The sequence below is a fragment of the Cladophialophora immunda genome (genome assembly GCF_000835495.1).
Source record: "Cladophialophora immunda strain CBS 83496 unplaced genomic scaffold supercont1.3, whole genome shotgun sequence".
NCBI lineage: Eukaryota > Fungi > Ascomycota > Eurotiomycetes > Chaetothyriales > Herpotrichiellaceae > Cladophialophora > Cladophialophora immunda.
In genome coordinates this window covers 1,381,186-1,401,377 of record NW_015622543.1, presented here as the reverse complement: position 1 = coordinate 1,401,377, position 20,192 = coordinate 1,381,186, and the positions used below count along the sequence as shown (strand labels likewise).

General features: G+C 54.1%; 5 protein-coding genes across 7 annotated transcripts; 2 read left to right on the top strand and 3 right to left on the bottom strand.

Annotated features, from left to right (window-relative positions):
• Positions 1-343: 343 nt before the first annotated feature.
• PV07_05018 lies at positions 344-5,790 on the bottom strand. Of its 2 annotated transcripts, XM_016391886.1 has the most exons (3): positions 5,265-5,790; positions 5,087-5,184; positions 344-5,004 (listed from the first exon to the last, which is right to left on the bottom strand). In XM_016391886.1, exons 1-3 carry the CDS (start codon positions 5,583-5,585, stop codon positions 747-749), a joined length of 4,677 nt encoding a protein of 1,558 aa, XP_016249405.1. In that variant the 5' UTR covers positions 5,586-5,790; the 3' UTR covers positions 344-746. The 2 variants fall into 2 exon arrangements, with proteins under 2 accessions (XP_016249405.1, XP_016249406.1); XM_016391887.1 differs by having other exon boundaries at positions 5,087-5,790.
• Positions 5,791-5,853: 63 nt separating this feature from the next.
• On the bottom strand, positions 5,854-10,105 carry PV07_05017. Of its 2 annotated transcripts, XM_016391885.1 has the most exons (3): positions 9,487-10,105; positions 6,545-8,938; positions 5,854-6,472 (listed from the first exon to the last, which is right to left on the bottom strand). In XM_016391885.1, exons 2-3 carry the CDS (start codon positions 8,850-8,852, stop codon positions 6,351-6,353), a joined length of 2,430 nt encoding a protein of 809 aa, XP_016249404.1. In that variant the 5' UTR covers positions 8,853-8,938; positions 9,487-10,105; the 3' UTR covers positions 5,854-6,350. The 2 variants fall into 2 exon arrangements, with proteins under 2 accessions (XP_016249404.1, XP_016249403.1); XM_016391884.1 differs by having other exon boundaries at positions 6,545-9,508.
• A 32-nt stretch (positions 10,106-10,137) lies between these two features.
• On the bottom strand, positions 10,138-12,095 carry PV07_05016 (uncharacterized protein). The gene is made up of 2 exons (XM_016391883.1): positions 10,771-12,095; positions 10,138-10,715 (listed from the first exon to the last, which is right to left on the bottom strand). The coding sequence occupies exons 1-2, from the start codon at positions 11,564-11,566 to the stop codon at positions 10,648-10,650; spliced, it is 864 nt and encodes a 287-aa protein (XP_016249402.1). The 5' UTR covers positions 11,567-12,095; the 3' UTR covers positions 10,138-10,647.
• A 4,650-nt stretch (positions 12,096-16,745) lies between these two features.
• PV07_05015 (ribokinase) lies at positions 16,746-18,810 on the top strand. The gene has a single exon (XM_016391882.1). It carries the CDS (start codon positions 17,350-17,352, stop codon positions 18,385-18,387), a length of 1,038 nt encoding a protein of 345 aa, XP_016249401.1. The 5' UTR covers positions 16,746-17,349; the 3' UTR covers positions 18,388-18,810.
• On the top strand, positions 18,791-20,130 carry PV07_05014 (uncharacterized protein; the record flags this gene model as incomplete). The annotated part of the gene is made up of 2 exons (XM_016391881.1): positions 18,791-19,470; positions 19,689-20,130. The coding sequence occupies exons 1-2, from the start codon at positions 19,058-19,060 to the stop codon at positions 20,128-20,130; spliced, it is 855 nt and encodes a 284-aa protein (XP_016249400.1). The 5' UTR covers positions 18,791-19,057.
• Positions 20,131-20,192: the final 62 nt, after the last annotated feature.

Genomic DNA, 20,192 nt, shown 5'->3' with positions numbered 1-20,192 from the left:
ACTATGGGCTTCCTCACAACAGGAAGCGACACTGCCTGCACAAGGCTTTGGTCATGGTCGAGGGCCTGGGCATAGATGAGACAACACAGGGATATCCCGGCATCGTAGATCTCCCTTGACAAACCGTCGACGCAACAGCCTGGTACGGAGGTTCGATGCGGCGTTGCTTGCCCATGGGAGGAAATGTATACATGGATCTGTTCGTTTTCCTACGAGGCTTGATGCGTGGAGGACTGGTAAAGAAGGACGAAGAAGACAGCGGAAGAGGGGCGAGGCTGAGGCGCGAATGGGGAAAAAGGGGGTGGAAGCACGGTGCAGCACTCGAGGGGGCCAAAAACTTGTCCTTTGCTCTCGGGTTTCATATTCTCTTTGCTACTTAGTGTACCAAAGCTGAAAAGATGTTGGTCGGGGTCGGAGCTGTCCGACCCAGGAGATTGGGTAAATGAATGAACAGGCCTTCATCTTTGTTCGAGCCCAAATCAACGTATGCATGGAACCCCTTTCCTCCTCGGTTCCCTGTACATGGTGTGGCATCCGGCCTTTCTGGATCCTCGTTGCTTTTCTGGTGCCTTCATTCAGATCCGCTTCAACAGTCCAATAATTCCTGCATGAATAATCACATTCATATCCACTGGAACTTCATCGACGGCCACGAAGGACGAATCTGCGCGACTCACGTGCCGGTCCCTTCGTTTTCTTGCAATGGTTCAACATGTCAACGAAGATTCTTGGCATCTTCTTCACATTCATTGTAGTGCCTTGCCTTCTTTCACGGCATCAATCCTTTGCCTTTCCAAGGGTTCCAGATTGTCATAATAGCTTTCCGCCAAGCCTCCTTCCCAACTGTCCAGCCCAACTTTGTCCTTGACGGCGATAAACGGGCTCCTATAAACACTAGCCATGCCGTTATGTTTCTGGATAAAGTACCCGGCCACCCTCGCCCAGAACCCGCCCCTTACAGTCCAATCGCTCAGTTGCTTTGGGATAGGACGATCGTTGATCAGTAAGCCGGTTGGTCCAAGGGGACGTTTCTCAAGAGACTGAGCCAGTTGGCGGGATGGATCGGCCATTGGAGGTTGGGGAGAAAACTGGATTGTCGAGGAATGCGGTAGAATTGGTTTGGGAAGTGGGAGCTGAGGCTTCTGTTGCACGATACCGCTATGGACAGTAGTGTTGAGTGGATCGTAGATCGAGCGCTTAGGAATGTAATTGCTGATTTGCAGTGGATTGATACTCGCAGCGGGGAAGGGCGCCATGTCATGGAGCATATCGAGATCCATCATGTCCATCGAAGAGCTCCTTTTCAAGCCCATGTGAGTCAAGGGGAGAGGAACGGTTGAACCCAGACCTAATCCGGAGAAACTTCCCCTCGCAGAGCGATGTCCAGCACTGGATCCGGGCGGACTGATCTGCGTCGCATTTGGATTGATAAATTGAGGTGGATTCTGTGGGTCAAGCGGTTGCATAGAGGGGCTCGCCGCAGATGAACCTACATGCTGCATAAAGGAAGCTGAGTGGTCGTGCTGCTGCAGACTGGGACTGGGCATCATGTATGAGCTGCTCGGCCTGCTACCGGGTGGAGAGTGCTTCTCTGCTTCTCTTTGGGCCTTGATTTGATCAGGACTTTTGAAGGGATAAGCTGGGTTGGAGATCCGTCGTTGACGTTCGACTTCGGCTGAGGGTGGGGGAGGAGGGGGTTGGCTTGCGGCCGCGCGGATGGTTTCGATGCGGGACTGTTGATATGGAGTGCTTGGCGTCGATGATCCTGGAGGACTGTGACTCGAACTGCCGTGATAGGGGAACTGAAGGTGAGACTGCTGGACGTATGGAGGGAAGGGAGAAGTGGCTGGGGACTGGAGTTGACCGTATTGAGATGAAAGCATGGAGTTGAAACCCGAATTTTGAGGATGTCCGAAACTTGGGCTCCGGCCCACAGCTCCAGGGTTCATCCAGTCGCTGCTGTATTCGTATTGTTGGGACCGGATGTTTGAATTCATCATTGTAGGACCGTACCGGCCAGTGTTATCGAGGGTAGCGAAACTCGGGAAGGGCTCGTACTGCTTGAGCGGTGGCAGTGACGGATCGTTTGACCACTCCTTCATATGCTTAGCATGTTGAGATGCCTGCTGTTGGAAATGCCTCTGGCGCTGGACTGCATCATGGTCAATCCCGATACTAGGATGACGCACGGAACTGATGGAGCTCTCTGCAACGTCAAGTTGCCGAGCCTTGACTTGCTGTCGTTGGAATATCCGGGCCTGCTCGTTAAGGCGAGCTTCTTGACCTGTCATGATGTCTTTATATTGTGACGGCTTGATCTGGCTGGCTTTGATTGGCCTAGCTTGGCTGCCTCCCATCGTCAGATCTTGTGTTGTTCCGCTGAACGTTCCCGGAAGGACTGAACTCTGCATAGGCCGCTTATCGATGGCCTGTCTCATGCTTGCCATTGCAGCATTCTTGGTGGCAAAGTTGGCCAGTGGGTGCGAAGCAGAGAGCGCTTGACGTTTGGGTTGAGGTGGCGGTGCCATTGCCTTTTTGGGAGGCATAACGAGGTCGAGGAAGTTGGAGGCAGGATCATGAACGGGGTTGTTAGGATCAGCCGTATAGAATGCCTTGCCCTCTGATGACGTCTTTCCGAGGTACAACCAAAGCTGTTTGTCCTTGCCCAGATCAACAGGCTTCTGGGCTATATTAATGGGAGGTAGAGAACAGACAAACTCTGCCCATTCGGTCCTTGGCTCTTCCGTAAACAGGTCGCCTGGACTTGGCTTCTTCTCTGTGGATTCAGGGAGTGAGGCAGTCTTGCCCTGAAGCTCTTCCGGTAGGTCGAGCGCATTCGCACTTGGCTTCTGTAGATACGAGGTTGCAGAGTCGACAAACAGGATGCAGGTGGGATCTACTTCTTTGACCTGTTTCAGATCTGGTAGAATCTTGACAAGAACCGAGTCTTGGCCTTCATCGTAGCCAGCAATAACCAGGCCAGCCTCAATATCGTCGGTATTGGTGGCTTGAAATTGGATGAGCTCCCCTTCCTTAAGGTGGAAAAGAAACTGTCGAAATTCTGCATTCTGCCAGCAGCTGTTTGCGTGATTGCAGGCAGATAGTTCACTCGTGATTCTTGTGCGTTTGACCGTACGATGCAGACGACATCTCCAGTCGAAACCGATATCGCGATACTCCACTCCTTCGTGCCAAACAGCGATTTCGCCCTTATCGACTTGAACGCCAGCTTGCATGGCACAAGTCGCGTGGTACGACTTGGTGCATTTCGCCGACGAACATTGGAAGCACGAGCCTTTCTTCTGCCGACATTCGTGGCATTTGAGTTCCAAGCGATCTTTGCTGATGTTTTCGACATTGTAGACCATTTCCTTGCCGTCTTGGCTTGCAATGTAGGTTTCTGGCGTGTACATTGCACAACTCCTGTGAGCAAGCTGGCCTTGCGTCGTCGGCAGAAGTTGCTCCCAGGAGAAATCATTGGGGCACAAGCAACAGGGTTGGTTCTTGCTGACTTTTCTGATTTTGATGATTTTCCTGGCCTTTTTGTTGGGTCCAAGATCCTTCAAAGCCCGTTTCCTCTTCTGTGGAATCTTGATCTTGCCTCTGTCGCTGCTTGGAGGTGTCGGTAGATCTGTTGGTTCGTCCTCATCTTCGTCGTCCGTGACCTCAACTTCTTCAAACTCGGGTGTAGGCTCGCCATTCATTCTTCGGATAAACCAGTCCACGTCGATGAAAACACTGTCGGCTTCGCACTGACACTTACGCGCTGTCTTACCATACTGTAACCAGTTCTCAATGGCAAAATTGACAGACTCTGCGCAGTTATAACCCAGATTGTAGCCGGAGTGATAGCCGATGGGAAAGGTGATTATAAATTGACCTTCTCGATGGACGACTTTGTTGACATTGACCCCAAACTTGGATTTCAGTATTGCAGGCGAGACTAGGTAAGTCTTGTGGCGCAAAAACTGATCGCAGTCCTTGGCGTCCGACGACCAGATAGACTTCATGGCCGCTTCAAACTTGGGTGCGTCTTTCTGAGATATGCTGTACCATTGCTTCGGGGCACCGAAGTGGATGTAGTTGATGCTGTAAAGATCCACATCTTCCAAATGCCAGGCAAAAGTCGCTCGCCACATCCCAAGATATAGATAAGCCGTGTTGACACCGGGAATAGGTTGACCCAAAAGATCCAGCAGGTTTGGTAGTTTTGCCACATTCCATTCTTTGGTATCCTCGTCAAACAGAGAGCCGGGCATGTCGGCGGCATACATGGGATTGCTGAAGTTGAGACTTTTCCAGTACTTCTCTTCGAGTTCGTCGCAGCGCTCCGGCGTCCACTGGTCGTTATCATATGCTCGATAATCAAAATCGCGGAAAGCCTCTTCGTCGATCTCATCAATGGCCTCGCGGGCATTCCGCAGTCGACGAGCGGCAACGGTTGTCTCTGCCCCTTTACCAACGCTTGAAGATTCCTTTTTGGAGGCACTCTTGGGCGGTCGTCCTCGTGGTCTGCCGGTGCCAGGTGGTCTGCCTCTCCCTCTCTTGGCCTTGGTTGGAGTTGGATCAGCAGTCGAGGAAACCGCCTCATCATCTGCCTCCTCGTTGTCCAGTGCGGCTGGCTTCACCTCGGGACTGGTCGGGGTGGGAGGGGCAAGTAGGGTAGAATCGTGTTCGGTCGGTTCTTCCTTGATAGGAATGGATTTGGCACGACTGGAGGCTCTTCTAGAAGCCTCAGGTGTCGCCGATGCTTCAGTTTTTCTACTGCGAGCTGTGCCACGCCCAAGCAACTTGTCGGCATTGAGGCGTTTCTCGCCACGTTTGGCGGGAGGCTGGTTCTCGGTCTGCTCGCAGAGAGATTTCCATTGCGGAAGATTGTAAGACCTCATCTTCTCCATGTTTCTCTGCGTGTAGATCCCTTGGGCACCATGGAACTCCTGGGTTATGGGATTTTTAATCCGGATGGTCTTGACCATCTCGTCCAGAGCTTTCCGAGCACGCTTCCTGTAATATAGTCAGCGTTGGGGTCCGCGAAGACAGTCATGCCCGCCAGATGACAGCATGTCTTGGAAGAGGAGTGATATACCATTCTTCGGGAGGATCGATGAGGACGATTCCAGATTGCATGCCGTAAGGGTCCACACCCTTGACATATCTTTGGAAGTCCTTGAACTGGGCCATTGTCTGGTGTCCGTGTTTGTCAGCCTGGCTTTTCTTTTCCGCAACCTCGCATCGGGCCATGTCATCGGTCATATATCACATACCGGAGTGAAGATGGGTACTCCGTTCTCATATCTGTCCGGTTTGACCTCCGAGAACTGTTCGGCTTCTGCGCCAGCGCGGGCAGCCTCCTCGAATCTCATTCTATTTTCCTCATCTTCAATGTCATCGTCAAGTTCGGAGAGGGAGGAACTCGAGGCTGCGTCATCATCCTTATGACTCCCCTCGTCCGTAGTAGGAGGGGTATGGACTTGGGGCGGCGGAGGAAGAGGCTGGGACATGGATTCTGGATTGTCCAAGGCAGCGGCACCAAGCCCATTAGGAACAGGGAGGGTGGCGGTCGTGGGCATGGTGACTGCTGCCATGGTCGGAACGAGGAAGGGCGGAAAAGGCTGAGGTCGGGTTGATGGGGGGGGTGGCGAGGGGATGGAGTTGGGTCAGGACGTGTCCAAGCACATGAAGAGAGTTGCAACGAGGTCCGTCGCGGACTCTAAACACGAACTTTGACCGGAACACAGGGTGACGTCTATCGTGAAGGAGGGCGCTGTTGATTGTGCTGGCGCAGGACTGGGCTGCGATGGGAGTCGGACGTTGAATCGAGCAGTCCTGGATGGTGCCCAATCAGGATTAGCGTGTTGAAGGAACTATCTTCTTGGCATGCGAAGTGCCGGCCGTGCATCGGCGCTATCAGGCCACTGGAATACCAGCCTGAATACTACAACGTAGGAAGCAGTCCTGCGCCCGGTGGATACAACGACCTCAAAACGACCAATTTCGCTGAACTGTTGACTACATGAACGGAATATCGCTCGCTGGTATCTCAAAAGCTTCGGCACCACGCATCGCATGCACTCCAACATCGGCCGTGGCTGGTGTCATCATCCTGCACCACACATGCGCCTCCTCCCACGCCTCCTGCTACTAATTGGTTCGCTTGGTCGATCCAGGCACAACATCCCGGGCCGGTCTGGAGCTGCGAATGCGAACCATCCCCCGCAAAACGCACACAAAAACTTCGGTGTCGTCAGTCTTCCGCGTGGTTAATCATCTCCCCGGCCACACATTCCCATTTGTCCAAATTGCCATCCAACCAACACAATGCCATCCTCCAATTCGGGCTTGGACTCGTACTAGTACTCGCTCAAGGCGAGCTTCTTGCCCACAGTCCTCCTCCTTTGTGCAATTTGTTCGGACGGTTTGGTTTGATCCTTTTTGAGCGCCTGCAGCAGCATGCCGGCGTCGAAGAAGCCATCTAGAAGGAGGCGGGGAAGCAAAAGGTCAGTAATTGGTTAACAATCCACCGCATGTCAAGGGGAAAACTCACATCCACCCAATCCATCATCCTCCACCTCTGCTGTGTCTAAACTCGTAGGTGTTTGGAAGCCATCGACCTTGGAAGCCTCCGTCTTGATAATTCGGCCGCGAGACTTGAGGCGGCCGTCCTTGCCCGCCTTTTCTTCTGCCTCTCTGGCTCGGGTGATCTTGGAAGCTGCGGCGTCTTTCGTTTTGGTGGCCCTCAACAGTCGACGGATCTCGTGGAGGTATGACTCTAAACTGTCTACGAAACGTTGGGTCTGCCGGTGCTTGCTACTGGCACAAACTGAAATAGTGTCGTCCTTGATGATGTATCCGATGCCGAAACCATCTCCGGAGGTAGGCCCGAAGCCGAAATGGCGCAGCGATGGATTCCCACAGTTGGATGTACTGATGATGGTGTTGTTGATCTTGTCCCAGCCAGCATCGCTGAAAAGGGCTGGCATCTGCTGTAGAGCTGGTGCCGGCGAGCGGCTGGACTCGGTCCCAGTTCGGGAACGGCTGATTGGTGAAGACGACTCCTCGAGTCGTTTCGGACTGCCCATGTCGCTCATATCGGTGGGACTAGAATATCCGTTTGAGCTAAATCCAGTAGTGCTGCCAATCTCGGCCGACTCGTCATTCACTTTGCGTTGCCAAACACAGTAGAGAGCATACAGATGACGGTCTGGGCCCTGTGCCTTACTCGATTCTTTGGTGATGCTGGTATGTTTCTGCGTCGCCGTTCGCAGTGCATCGACCTTCTTCTGAGCGGCGTTGTCTGCCCAGAATGTTTTGACGAAATCTACGCATTCGGGCGTCACCGTCCGAATGGCCTCCGTCCGACCATGGAAGAACGTCTTGGTCATGGCAGGCTCGTACGTGTTCTCGACACGGCCATACAGACCATAATATGCCGCTTGGAAAGCCATTTGAACAAATGCATCAGGTGAGAAGCCCATCGAGGTGATGAAATTCTTGCCGTAACCAGCAAAATCGAGCGTCTGAAACTCATTTTGGTTGATCAGGTCTGCTAGCCGTGTCTCCGCGAAGCGCAAGGCGATTTGCAGTTCGGGGATCATATCCCACTCGAGCTTGTGAGGAGTTGTGCTCACGTCACCAAAGCTATCAGGGTCTCGCTTCGAGGGGTCTGGACTCTGGCTTGTCCACAGCGTGGGCGCTTGGCCGTTGATGGACTTTGCAAATCTCAGAATCGTGTCGGTATAGACGTCGCTGGCGAACCGGAGGACAGTATGGCCATCCACACCGGTGTGCTCAAAATTGATGCCGGCACTGCCGTTCTTGCAGACAATGATCTGGAGCTTGTCATACCATCTGTTTGTGCACGTGCCGACTTGGACACCCCGCTCCACCTCACTGGTGCCACAGAGCATGTTGCCGCAAAGCTGCGAGACATCGGCAGGTTCGGTGTAATCCAGACAAATCATAAAGAGGGCAGAGTCGACAATGCTTAGGCATTCCGCGTTGTTGGAACCTTCATCCCTTGTTAACAGATCCCGCAAGTGTGACCAGGTCTTTCGGTTTTCGGTGCTGAGCACCCCGATGGCCCCTTTGGCAGCCTCTTGGATAGGTGTCTGCTCGGCATCGTCCACAATAACCTGCAGGTTGATGGCAAGATCCTTCTCGGTCATGATCAGGTCGTTGTTGTCGTCAAGAACATCAAACCAATAAAACTGACCGCGGCACATCACAACGACATGCTTGGAGTCGGAATCCTGGCCGATAATGCAACCATTTTCGGTGGGGACTCGTGCAGTCCCAAAGAGTCGCGAGTATTGATACATGCACAACGGCGTTCCTCTCAAGGTATCAGGAGGCAGTTCTTCCTTTCGGACTGCCCTGACAAAGCAGAGAGCAGAAATCACGAGCGAGGCAGCTCTTGTGACTTGATTATTCCGCGCTGGAGTGGGATCGTCCTCCAACAGAAAGAACGGGTTGAGGTTCAAGACGACGGGGTTGTCATAGTTCAAGTACGAATCGTACCAGAACTGTTCGATGTAACTAGTGCGGCCCGTGGCATACTTCTTCAATCGCTCCTGCAGATCCTTACCTTCGTTCTCGAGGAAGTCCCGAACGGCAGCCTTTGTCTCGTTGTGCTCGTGTGGGGACTGTAGCGGAGCCAAGGCATCGAGATATTTCTTCATGGTGGAATCCAACTCAGGTATGGGCAACTTTGGTAGCTTGTCCTGAGCCGCAAAAGTGATTCCCTGCTTGGAAACTTCCATTTTTGAAGACACCGGCTCCTTCTCCGCCTTGGTATAGGAGGATGTGGCCTCCTTGGCCGCCTCGAGCGACCGCTCCACCTGGTTGCTTGACATATTGGCGTGGGCGCCGTTCTCGGGGGAGGAGCTCTTTAATGTCTCGTCAAGCGATTTGGGCCGGGCAAAGTATCTCGTTCCTGTCCCTGTGGAAGACATGGTCAATATTTGAATCATGCGTACAGCGCAGCCAACACAGTGGCAATGCTCAGAAGGCGAAGTGCAGTGCGGTAGAAGTAGTGGCAGTCATGCAAATAGTAAGAGGGCATGAGGAATGTGATTTCCGCGATGGAGGAAAGGCAGGCGAAGCCCGAAGGTCTGACGAGGAGCACGTAGGTTTCAGCAAGAGGAAAAGGAGAGAAAGAGGAACTCGGGCTTGGGAAGAGGTCGCGCGAACTGCATAAATTGCCATCTGGAACAAGGTCAGACTGTCAAGAGGGGTTTCCATGCCCTTTGAACCTTGCCCGAGGGCATGCTCTCTCAAAACAACCTCTTACAGAGCCGATCTGTGCATGTGAAAGGGGTGCCGCAGGGATGGTGGTCGTATGACGATATGGTCCCCACGATCTATTCGCAGCCCGGAATATATCGCAAGGCGGGCGAGCCTGCGCAGGGACAGGGAACAGGTGTGGGCAAATTGTCGCCGCGTTTCGCAGTGGTGCGCTCGGAGGAAAGGAAAGAGATGTGGACGTACAGAAGTGTAGAAATGGCAGAGCGCAGTCTGACTCGTCAGGAGGCTAAAATCCGCCCGCGTTTTGGGCGGTTTGAGGGGCGCTGAGTGGTCTGACCGTCTGAGAGCACGGGCCTCGCAGGTGTGGGAATTTGCTGCGCCGTGACACTTTGGTTCAACCGAGGATGGGCGATGAGACGCGCAGGAGTCAAGGGATCTGAATCGGACCTGAGAACTCTATGTCTGCGTGCGACAATTGTTTAGCGGAATAAAAGTACAGAAGAGTGGTCTGCAACCGTTGGGGCCTTGGAGCTGTCTTGATGGTTGACGGATACCAGCACCACTTGGCCAGAATCTTGTGACGTATTGGTGACTTCGAACCATCCCAAGTTCCCAGCTGATCTCGACTGGGCTTCGAATCCCTTTAAAGACTTGGGATTCCGGGGCTTCTAGAACATCTGGAAAGGAGACGGCATTCTCGTCCCAATGTCGCGACTCTTCGCCCTTCTCGCCAGCTGAAGAAATGAGTGACGGATGATCGGATGGGTGTCGAAAATGACAAAACCGGATCATGAGAATAACTCGCGGAAGGGCACTCTCTGGTGGCTGAGCTGCACTTCCGTTTCTCCGCAAGCCAAACCTGGGGAACCGAATTGTAGCAAGGGTGAAAGGATGATGCTAACAGGCGGTCCAGACACGACGGAAGACGAGGCCGGGTTAAAACCGAGACAACCTCGCCACCCATCAAAAAGAGGCCTGTGACCCACGGGGACTCCATTCATGATTTTGCAATCAAGCTGTTGATACACACTTTTCTGCTCGGGTCTCTATTCTACAGACTCAAGCCTTCTTGTTCCTCAGGACCTCTCTTTCCCAGGTACTCTCATCCTCCAAAATGTCCTTCAAGCCGCACTCCCGGTGGTCAAGAATCAAAATCCAGGAAGGCCATGACGTTCAGCTCATCCAAATGGAACCCCAAGCGAGGACATTCAGATGGTGAAGCAACAGGCTTGTAGAAAGAAAGGAAAAAGAAAATAATCCCACACTGCTCGCTAACCCCCGCTCCGTGCTTGCATATGCATTTCGTCCTGGAACTGAGCACCACATATCATTGTCATTGGTTTGTTTCCTTGCGCTGGAGGCCCATCCAATGAATCGTGAGATCATGCAGAAGCGAAGCGCCACTTATAACGTGACAGTAGGCATGTTCCCGGGCTGCAAGACGTTCGCAGCATACTCGCCACCAAAATTGCCTGTTAAGGAATCGGTCAGTAATCCAATTGACAACAGACGTCCGAGTGCACATACCTGGTGGGCTATAGTTGCAGACGGTGAAATAAGGGCTGACATTGCCACCGGTATTGGCCAACCCATTGGGACAGTACTGAGTGGCGCAGCCAACAGAGGTGGTGGATTTCCAGACGATCTGGGAGTAGTGACCCCATTTTTCGAAGTTGCTCATGTCCGGCTCCACGCCATAGGCCGGATAGAAGTTGATCTCTCCGTTATACATCTCATCAGTGATCATGGCAGGGATGTCGGAGGGAGGGGCTCCTGCACCAATGTTCTGGCCATAGCCACCGCCACCAGTGGAAGTGTCATGAGCATATACACAGCTGGCGGCGATTTGAGCGGCGATAGAGGCCATATCATCACTCCAGGTCAAATGCGGCACAGATGCGTTGTCCCGATGCATGTTGTGCGAATCAAGAATTCCTTGCTGATAGTCTGAAGAGACCGAGGTGGAGGCCGGCGAAGGTGCTGCTTGAGTAGGAGTCGATGCCGCTTCTGACGTCGAGGCTGCCCAGGACTCAGAGGTTGCAGCTGGAGAAGGGGCAGGTGTATCGGCAGGGGCCACCGAGGTAGGAGAAGGCGACTCGCTACTCCAATCCCCGCTGCTTCCTCCGTGCCATTGTCCCCAACTGCTCCAGCTATTCCAGTCGCTGACAGAGGGTGCAGGTGTATCGGTAGGAGGGTATCCAGTTACGGTGACGGTCACAGTGTACAAATCGATTTCGGTCACATAGTCGCGCTTGTCGAGGGGAGAGGCAGCCGCCATACCAGCGCACAAGGCGGCCACGGCAAAGGGGGCAAGAGTCTTCATCTTGAACGACGGAAGAACGGTTGATCGGTCGATGTTATGTTGATGGATAGTTGGACTCGAGATGTCTCAATGGGTCCGAAACCGCAAATTTCAAACGCACAGAACGTCAATCTGAGCAAGCAGAGGTTGTGAAGTGAAAGGTCTGCACTGTTGGTGCGTGAGGAGTGTGCTTCTGTTGACGCAAGGTCTTCACACCAGGTGAGGCAGTATGTTCGAGAACGGACTCTGGTCAAAGAGCTGTGTTGACAGGGCAGGGACGATCTAGTCCAAACGGCACGGTCACTGACTGTGCTTCTGCTTGTGCTTCTGCTTGTGCTTCTTGAGCGACAATCGGGGGATGTGGCTAAGTGTTGGTCGAAAAAAAGAGCGACTGTCCAATTGAATGCACCTCGAGTGAGTGAAGAGGGCTCAAAAGGGACTGGAGACGAAGGTAAGGTGGCAGAAGGCCTAAAGAAGGACTGGAGGTGAGGTGAGAGAAGAACAGAGGTCGAGAAGTCGAGGTTGTCGAGGTGAAAGGAGTGGTATAAAGGCGAAGCCGCAAGGGGAGTATATTTAGTGAGGGACTTGATGAAAGCGGGTTTTGTCCCTCTAGTCTGCGATACTCCGTACTGGGAATGCGCTTAGCCCTCTTTGTGACGGCCACCAGTCGGAGAACGAACAGCACAAAGAAAAGTGACTCCACGATGGTCCTGCGCCAATTGCAGGCCTCGAACGACAAGGGCCTCGTGGACAAGGATAGCCTTAGCCTCGTGAGTGTCCGATGTAAGGAACGTTGGCTCGCAGGCGGTACCTGGGGCTTAGCCAAATAGGGCCTAATGGCAGGTTAGGCTATGCCCGACACAGTTGGGGTGCTGGCGAGTGCGGGGAGCTAGAAAGCCTGGGAGGTTGGGCGGGAGATTTGTCGCAATGACGATCTGAAGGGCAATCTGGACTGAAACGCCCAAGTCGACCAGGGTGGCAGATGATATTCCAGTCCTTGACCACTGCCCAGCGCCGAAGCCCACGAAGTTCCCTTGGCCCCAAGAGTCACCAAGAGCAGGAGAGAAAGAGCGTGGTGCAAAAAGGAGATGAGGGTGCGCACAATTTGCTTGAGGGAAAGGACAGAGGGAAGATCAGCGGCCAGAGACGACGACAGAGGGCTTTTTGAAGAAACGGGAAGACACAGAAGAGGACGGTTACAAACTGAGTCCCTGTTTGGAATTTCATCTGGGCCTCGTCCCTCCTCCTCCTCCGCCGCCGCCTCCTTCTCCTGAGCAGGGAATGATGTTGCTCGACGATAGACGGGGCGTGGTGTTTACATGTCGACTACCGGTGCGTGGTCGGCCAGGACGCGGCGAGTTGGAATTTCAGCCGGAGACCTCTGGATGGTGTCTCTCGTGCTCCCATCTGCGACTGCGCAGACCCCGACTGTTCGCTATCCCTGCCACCACGCGCCTGCAAGTGAGATATATCGGTTGTTCGCCGAATTGGAGCGAGGAGGGTTGAAACAAAGGTCCCTGCGCTGACATTTTGGCAAGGTTCCGTCGGAGAATAAAGTGGCTTGCAGCTTCTAGTGGGTGTCTAGGGGCACCACTGGGCACCCAAGGGGCCCTGGAGCTTAGCCGCTTATCAAATTGCGCCCCGGAGATCGGGCAGCTGGGTGCCCAGCGATTGGCTCAGGCTGCTGAAATTCACATCCTAGACCGACAGGGCTGCCCTGCGACCTCGCTACCTTCAACCGCTCGTGTGCCCCGTTTTCGCATTTCTTTTTGCGGCTCTCTGGTTTGTTTCATCTCCTTGCTAATAGCTAGACCACCTTGCAAGGTAAAGTTGGAGGCACGATGCGGACATGTTCGAGTTGTTCCCCGTCTGTTTCGTTGAGGCCCACGAATCATCCACCACGAGGCCGGCTCATTACACCCCTCTAGCTCCCCAAGCTGGAACAAGAGTATCTCATTCCGCTCGCTTCAGCTTGATGTGATCGCGACCATCCTTGCTCATCAATTGAGCCTGCCGATCGCGCTGATAGAGGAACGGAGCTGACGTGTCCCATCCAGGTTCAAGCGCTATGGCCGAGCATGTTCATCCTCGCCCCTCCCCCGTTGCCGGGCTGCCTACGAAACCGCCACCATGTGCCCCATTAGATGAGCTTTGCGCGGCATTTCACCGCAAACTGACGCATACCGGAAGAGATGGAAAAGCGCAGATCAGATGAGCAGAATCAACAGCTCCCAGTCGAGAATCTTCGTCTTCGACATACTAGTCTTCATGTCCATTCCTGTTGTTCACTTACAAGGATTCTCGGCCTTTCGTTTCAGTACTCCAGAGCCGACTCGAGCTCTTCTGCCCTCTGGACAACGGAAATTAATCTGGTTCAGGTCGTCGAGGCAAATACCTGCTGGGAAAGGAAACGCAATGCGCGCCAAAGTGTACACAACTGCGCCAGGGGGTCGACGTGAATTCCCAACTTAACCTCCACATGCCGACAACTACCTGCTGTCCTACCTCTCGCTGCATCATGCCAATATCTTCCACATTCTCCAATAGCCTTCGATCTCGACATTTGGCCTGGATCCGGTTGATGACATTAGTCTGCCCTCCAACTTCCCCCCATGAAATGATGCCCCTGTTGTGGATCATCGAGTCTAGATGTCGATGTGATACCCTCGGATTTTAGCACCCAAAGCCTCTAGCCAACTTGATGTCTCAGTTTTACCCACCCCAAATTCTTTCGTATCATTGCATTTTTTGCAGCGTTGAAGCATGAATGAAGAGAAGTCATGTACTCGCTCCAAAAGGCACTGAAAATGTGAGTTACCAATAGGGCTGTCCGAGGATCTGCATCGAATTCGGCCAGTGAACACTCGTGCCTGTGCCACTTTTATCAGAAGCATCTGGAGCGAAAAGTGGCCATGACAATCGTGGCTCAATGAAAGACTCGAGCTGTCGAAGTCAGTTCAGAACATAACTCCTCGCAAAGATGTGTTGTTGAAAGGGGATGCAGCTACTGACCACAGCATATACGGACAGTGACACTGCATGCATATATGGCCAGGTTTGAACTCCTGAACTCTCTACCCCTTGTGCTCGTCGTACGCATACTTGCAGACGCACAGGTGTGCTTGCGACTCGAACCAATCCACGGACAATGTCAAACGCACAGCCGGTTGTCGGCCGCCAGCCACGATGAACTTGGCTGTCACTTCCCCTGGCACCAGGGGCGTCGGCGGCATTGGCGGCATTGGCGGCATCGTCGATCTGTATAAACAGCTCTGGCGACACTGGAAGCGGCTATTGGTGCATCCGATATGAACCGGTTCGCGGACCCCAGGTTTGGCGAGTCAATGTGTCGATTAAGATATGTTAACACGGTCCTCGTTTCGATTCGGACCACGTGGACTCAATTCGATACATCCCCTGCATGGACACAAGCACCCAAAATGCAGGTGCACATGCAATAGGGGTCAGCAAGCAGCAACTTTGGTTTGCGAGTGTGACCCTCAGGCTGAGAAGAGCTGTTTTACTCGATTTTTCCCGTCTGCCTCAAATCAATGGTTCAACTATCGCCCGCAATGTCCGAACGATGCCAACAGCACCTACGTATGTCCTATACGTACAATCCGTCCATCGATATGGATCGATAATGTCCCCAATGCCCGAACCGCTCTGTAGGTGCGCACTCTACAGGTCGTTCTTGTCCAAGATCTCCTCTGCTACCCAGCGTACTCCCATAGTATCGACGATGTCTCAGTTCTTCTGACGTGAGAACAACCTAGAATGGCGGATCTGTGATGGATGAGACGGGCCTCGATACGTCACTGTTTGGACATGAAGGTGACATTTGGGGTCGGAGTAGGGCTCTATATGGACTACTGCTTGCCGCAGAGCAATGTCACTGTACCTTCAGCGACATGCTTTGCAGTGGCCCGTCTGATGTCGACTTAGGACAGGTCTTCTGGCTTCTCTCGCGCCGCCCCGACGCCACCACCTTTTCATGATACAGACTACCATCCAACAGTCTCCTTACATCTTCCTTTCTCATGATCCCATCCTCGGGCCAGATCAAGACCCAGGCAAACCCCCATTCAAACATGGCAGAAACTTGACCGAAGAAGTCAAAAGCCATTCTCGATCTCCTCAGCCCGTGCCACAATTCGGCCTTGGTCAGCCCGCCCTTTCCGTCTCTGTCGAATTTTGCAAAGAAATCTTCCAGTGGCTGTGGCCTATACCGACCCTCGGAATCGAAAGTCCCTGTCCCACTGCCGTGTTTGTTCATGTATGCATTTTTCACCCAAAGTCTAAAGAAGGGGTCAGGCAACCAGCCGGGAACTGTGTTGTACGACTGCACAGCGTGGAGGAAGCCGGTAAAGAACAGTGAGGTGGGGATTGACCACTCGAATGAACGACAGATGCGATAGGTGTCAGCGGGCCATATGATTCCGTCGCCATCAGGATCGAAGAAGGAGCAGTGTTGCTCCAAAACCTGTAGAGTCCACATTTCAGCAAGCCATTTGGGTTGCCAGAACGAAGGCGACTTACAGTCTGATGCTGATGTTTCTCTGCCCAGTCACCCTTCACCGTACCATTTGGTGCATCAGATGTGGGAGCATACGTAGCCCGAACCACGCCGGAATTCTCTAGCAGACTGCCATCTGGTGGTATATGGGCCTTGTAGTTCTCTGTGATAGGAGCCTCTGGTATGGAAATTCGATGCATGGTCGCTGCTGTACATTTCCATCAACCAAAGACTACAAGGACTGTTAGACAGCACCTCTTGGGGAGAAACCGGCAAAGTTGGACGTGTCATTCGACGTGCGACATATCACCAAGCGTTGGTCAAAGTGTTGACATCATGACTCTATGTGTGGCGGTTCAAGCCAATGCACGACTAGGAACGTGCGCTCGAGCTTCTGCTCTTCAAGGCTGTGCAGCACATCCATCACGGCGCTACCCCTTCAGCTTGGAGGTCAGTCACGGCATGTAGAGGGGAGGATTAGTTCACAATCAGAGACCGGCCATGAGCCTCTCAAATTTACTGCGTCACTGGTACTTTTCGCAGACCAATCTTCTCCCCGCCCTTCCGCCAATCCAAAGTGAATATTCAACGTCATGCCGATTGGATACAGTCGAGACACGGAAACGACAAAAAGAGGCGAGTCTGACTGGGTCAATATTTCATGTGCAACACCGTGGAAAGAACTTTGAAGTCCTCGTGGCCGCAGATACAAAGAGTAGGCAGAGAGATTTCCATTGCCAATCTAGAAAACATCCGTCGAGCCGCCCAGGACCAAGCGAGGCAAGGTAGTAAGAGAGAAGGGGCGTCAGACCACGGCTCTACAGGTTTCCCGTTACTTACACCGTTACCACCTTGTTTCTCATTTTATTTCGCGACAGCAGATCCTCATTCATAGCTATGCCAGGCGGAGACTGAACACAAAATTTGGGGGGACATCGGGTGAGAGCAAACTGCGCTTTTCCAACAGACCTGGCAAGATCGAATAGCCAAGTGTCAAAAGGCAAGGGATCGAAAATCACAAGTTGATCGTCGTTTTCTGCAGCAACTTTTCTTTTTCTTTCCCGTTTGCAGTCGATTTTGTCGCGAGCTCAAGACTCGAGGATATGCGCCGATTTCGTGGTAGAGGAGGTTGGCTATCTTGATTCTTACCCCGCGCACATCATCAAGCCAATTTTTTTCAGCTCATCGTCGAACCACCGACCAAAGCGTCATTGTCACTCGCCAACAATCTGAGACCGAGAACTTGCACTAGTGTTCCAAAGACGGTACAGCACAAATCATTACCAGCATGTCGCCCCGACCGGTGATACGGGTCATCGGCTCCCTGAACATCGACTTCGTCACACGGACTCCACGTGTTCCCGGGCCAGGGGAGACTCTATCCGCGACGTCGATGACGGTCCATCCCGGCGGCAAAGGGTCAAATCAGGCGGTCGCCTGTGGGAAAGCAGCATTCACCTCGCCGACCTCCCAAGATGTCGTGGTCGAGATGATCGGCGCCGTGGGTGCCAATGACCCGTACTACGCCTCGCTCTTGAAACCTACGCTCGAAAAGAGCGGTGTGAGCACCGCGGGGGTCGAGGAGATGGAGGGCGTCCAGACGGGCACGGCTACAATCATTGTCGATGAGGGCGCCAATGGCGAAAACAGGATCCTGGTGGTCCCCGGAGCCAACGCGCGGGTCGATGACCTGGGGAAAGTCATGGAGGCGGCGACCAAAGATGGCCTCCCGGACGTGGTGGTCATGCAGGGCGAGATACCTCGCTCTACCGTGCTAGGACTACTGAGGGCGTTCAATTCGCCCGAACGCAAGACATGTGTCATTTTCAACCCGGCGCCCATGTTCCCGGAAGGGGTCCCGATCGACGCACTCCAGGGCTTGGCCGTCCTGGTGGTCAACGAGACAGAATGCCGGCAGCTGTTTGCGGCGGTCGAGGAGCTCAACACCGTCCCGGTTTCGCGCCCGGACGAAATCATGACAGAGTCGGAGCTCGACCGCCTGACGACCTACCTCCACGGCAAGGCAGGGATACGCATCGTCGTGGTGACGCTCGGCTCGCAGGGGGTCTACTATTCCTTCGAGACGGGCGACCTGTTGGATCGGGCTCTGATACCGGCTGTGAAGGTGGAGCGAGTCGTCGACACGACCGGAGCAGGGGACACGTTTGTGGGATACTTTGCGACAGCAGTGGCCCGGCACCTTGCGCGCGTGAAGGGGCTGGATAATCTCAACATCCGGGAGGCTGTCAGTCGAGCGAATGAGGCTGCGGCGAAGTGTGTGCAGCGGAGTGGAGCCATGGAGAGCATTCCCTTCGGATACGAATAGCGGCAGTGTGATGGACGGGGTGGCGAGTCGTCCTTTTATCTACCACGCACGGCGCCTCGAGACGACTTCTTTGGCCCCGAGCCCCGATGCGCTGACTGGCGGAGACATGTATAGTCAGGAGGATCTTCTGGCGATAACACTGACAATGACTCGGGGCTTGTAAATCGTGCCCGACGCCCGCGTCTCTTCCTTGTCCTCATAGTAGGGGATCTGTAGGTCGCCAGATCCCATGGCGAAGAACGTTGGGGCTGTGATTGGTCGAGTAGGAGCAGCGTGCAGCGCGTGGAGGAGGCGGGTCGAGATGCCTCGGAAAGGCTGTCGGCGAGCCTTGTGCGTGTGGGGGAAACCGAGGTTCCTGGCAATCATCCAATGCTGACCACATCCCAAGTAGCTGAGAGGAGTTCTCCAATGTCATTCTCGAATTGACTCCTGTTATTATCGGTCTGCACTCATATAAGACAACCGAGCAACATCAGCTTAGAAGCTTCAAGTTCTTCTGCCGCTCTGTTGGCTTAGCTATCAAAGACATCGACAATCCCCTCATCCATCTCGACTAGGGAAAGACTCGGCTCTCAGAAAACATTCGACCCTCAAAACCGACAAAAAGGACACCACAGCCAACCTTTTGCAAGACGAAAGCAGACAGATAGCAAAGAGAGAGAGAAAAAAAATGTATCCAACCACCGCCAAAACCGAGATCCCCGCTCCTCCACCCAACGAGTCGGTCCTCCTCTCGTACCCGACGCCCAACATCCTGCTGGTGACCATCAACCGGGCGCGGCAGATGAACTCGATCCCCTTCCCCGTGCACTGGCACCTGCACCGCGTGTTCGAGTGGTTCGACCGCGAGCCGACCCTGCGCGCAGCCATCATCACGGGCGCGGGGCCCAAGAGCTTCTGCGCGGGCCAGGACCTGATCGAGCTGGGCAAGCGCGACCCCAAGGAGCTCGAGGAGAAGCCCTACCTGGCCATGCACCCCAGCACGGGCTTCGCGGGCATCAGTCGGCGGCTGGGTAAGAAGCCCATCATCGCCGCGGTCAATGGGTTCGCCTTGGGCGGCGGGTTTGAGATTGTTTTGAACTGGTGAGTCCGAGTTGAGTGGGTGGGAGGATCTCATTTTCATTCTCCGGATATGGTCCTGGCTGGGATGGTGGTGTTTGCACGAGCTGTGGTGTGGCCATCAATCCTTGTCCTCTCTTATCCCATACACATCGTAGAAGTGTCGGATCAACCCTTCTCCTCCCTTTCCCGCAACTCCCCCTTTGGTCACGAGAATCCTCGTACTAACACACCCCTCAAAGCGACATGGTCGTCGCCTCCCCGACCGCGACGTTCGGCCTGCCCGAGTCGCTGCGCGGCATCTACGCCGGCGCGGGCGGGCTGCCGCGCCTGGTGCGCAACGCGGGGCTCCCGATCGCGTCCGAGGTGTCGATGACGGGCCGCACGCTGTCGGCCGACGAGGCGCTGCGGTACAACGTGATCAACCGCATCTCGGCGACGCGCGAGTCGTGCGTGCCCGAGGCCGTGCAGCTGGCCCAGAAGGTCGCCGACATCTCGCCCGACGCCATCGTCGTCACCCGCGCCGCCCTGCGCGAGACCTGGGAGAACGGCTCCGTCGAGCGCGGGTACCAGCTCATCGACGAGCGCATGAAGCGCGGCCTCATGGGCGGCGAGAACGCAAAGGAAGGGCTGGCCGCGTTCAGGGAGAAGAGGAAGCCCGTCTGGAAGGCGTCCAAGTTGTGAGCTTGGTGGCTGCTGTGGCTGGCTGTCAAAAAAGTCGGTCGAAGAATGGGGAGGTGGCTTGG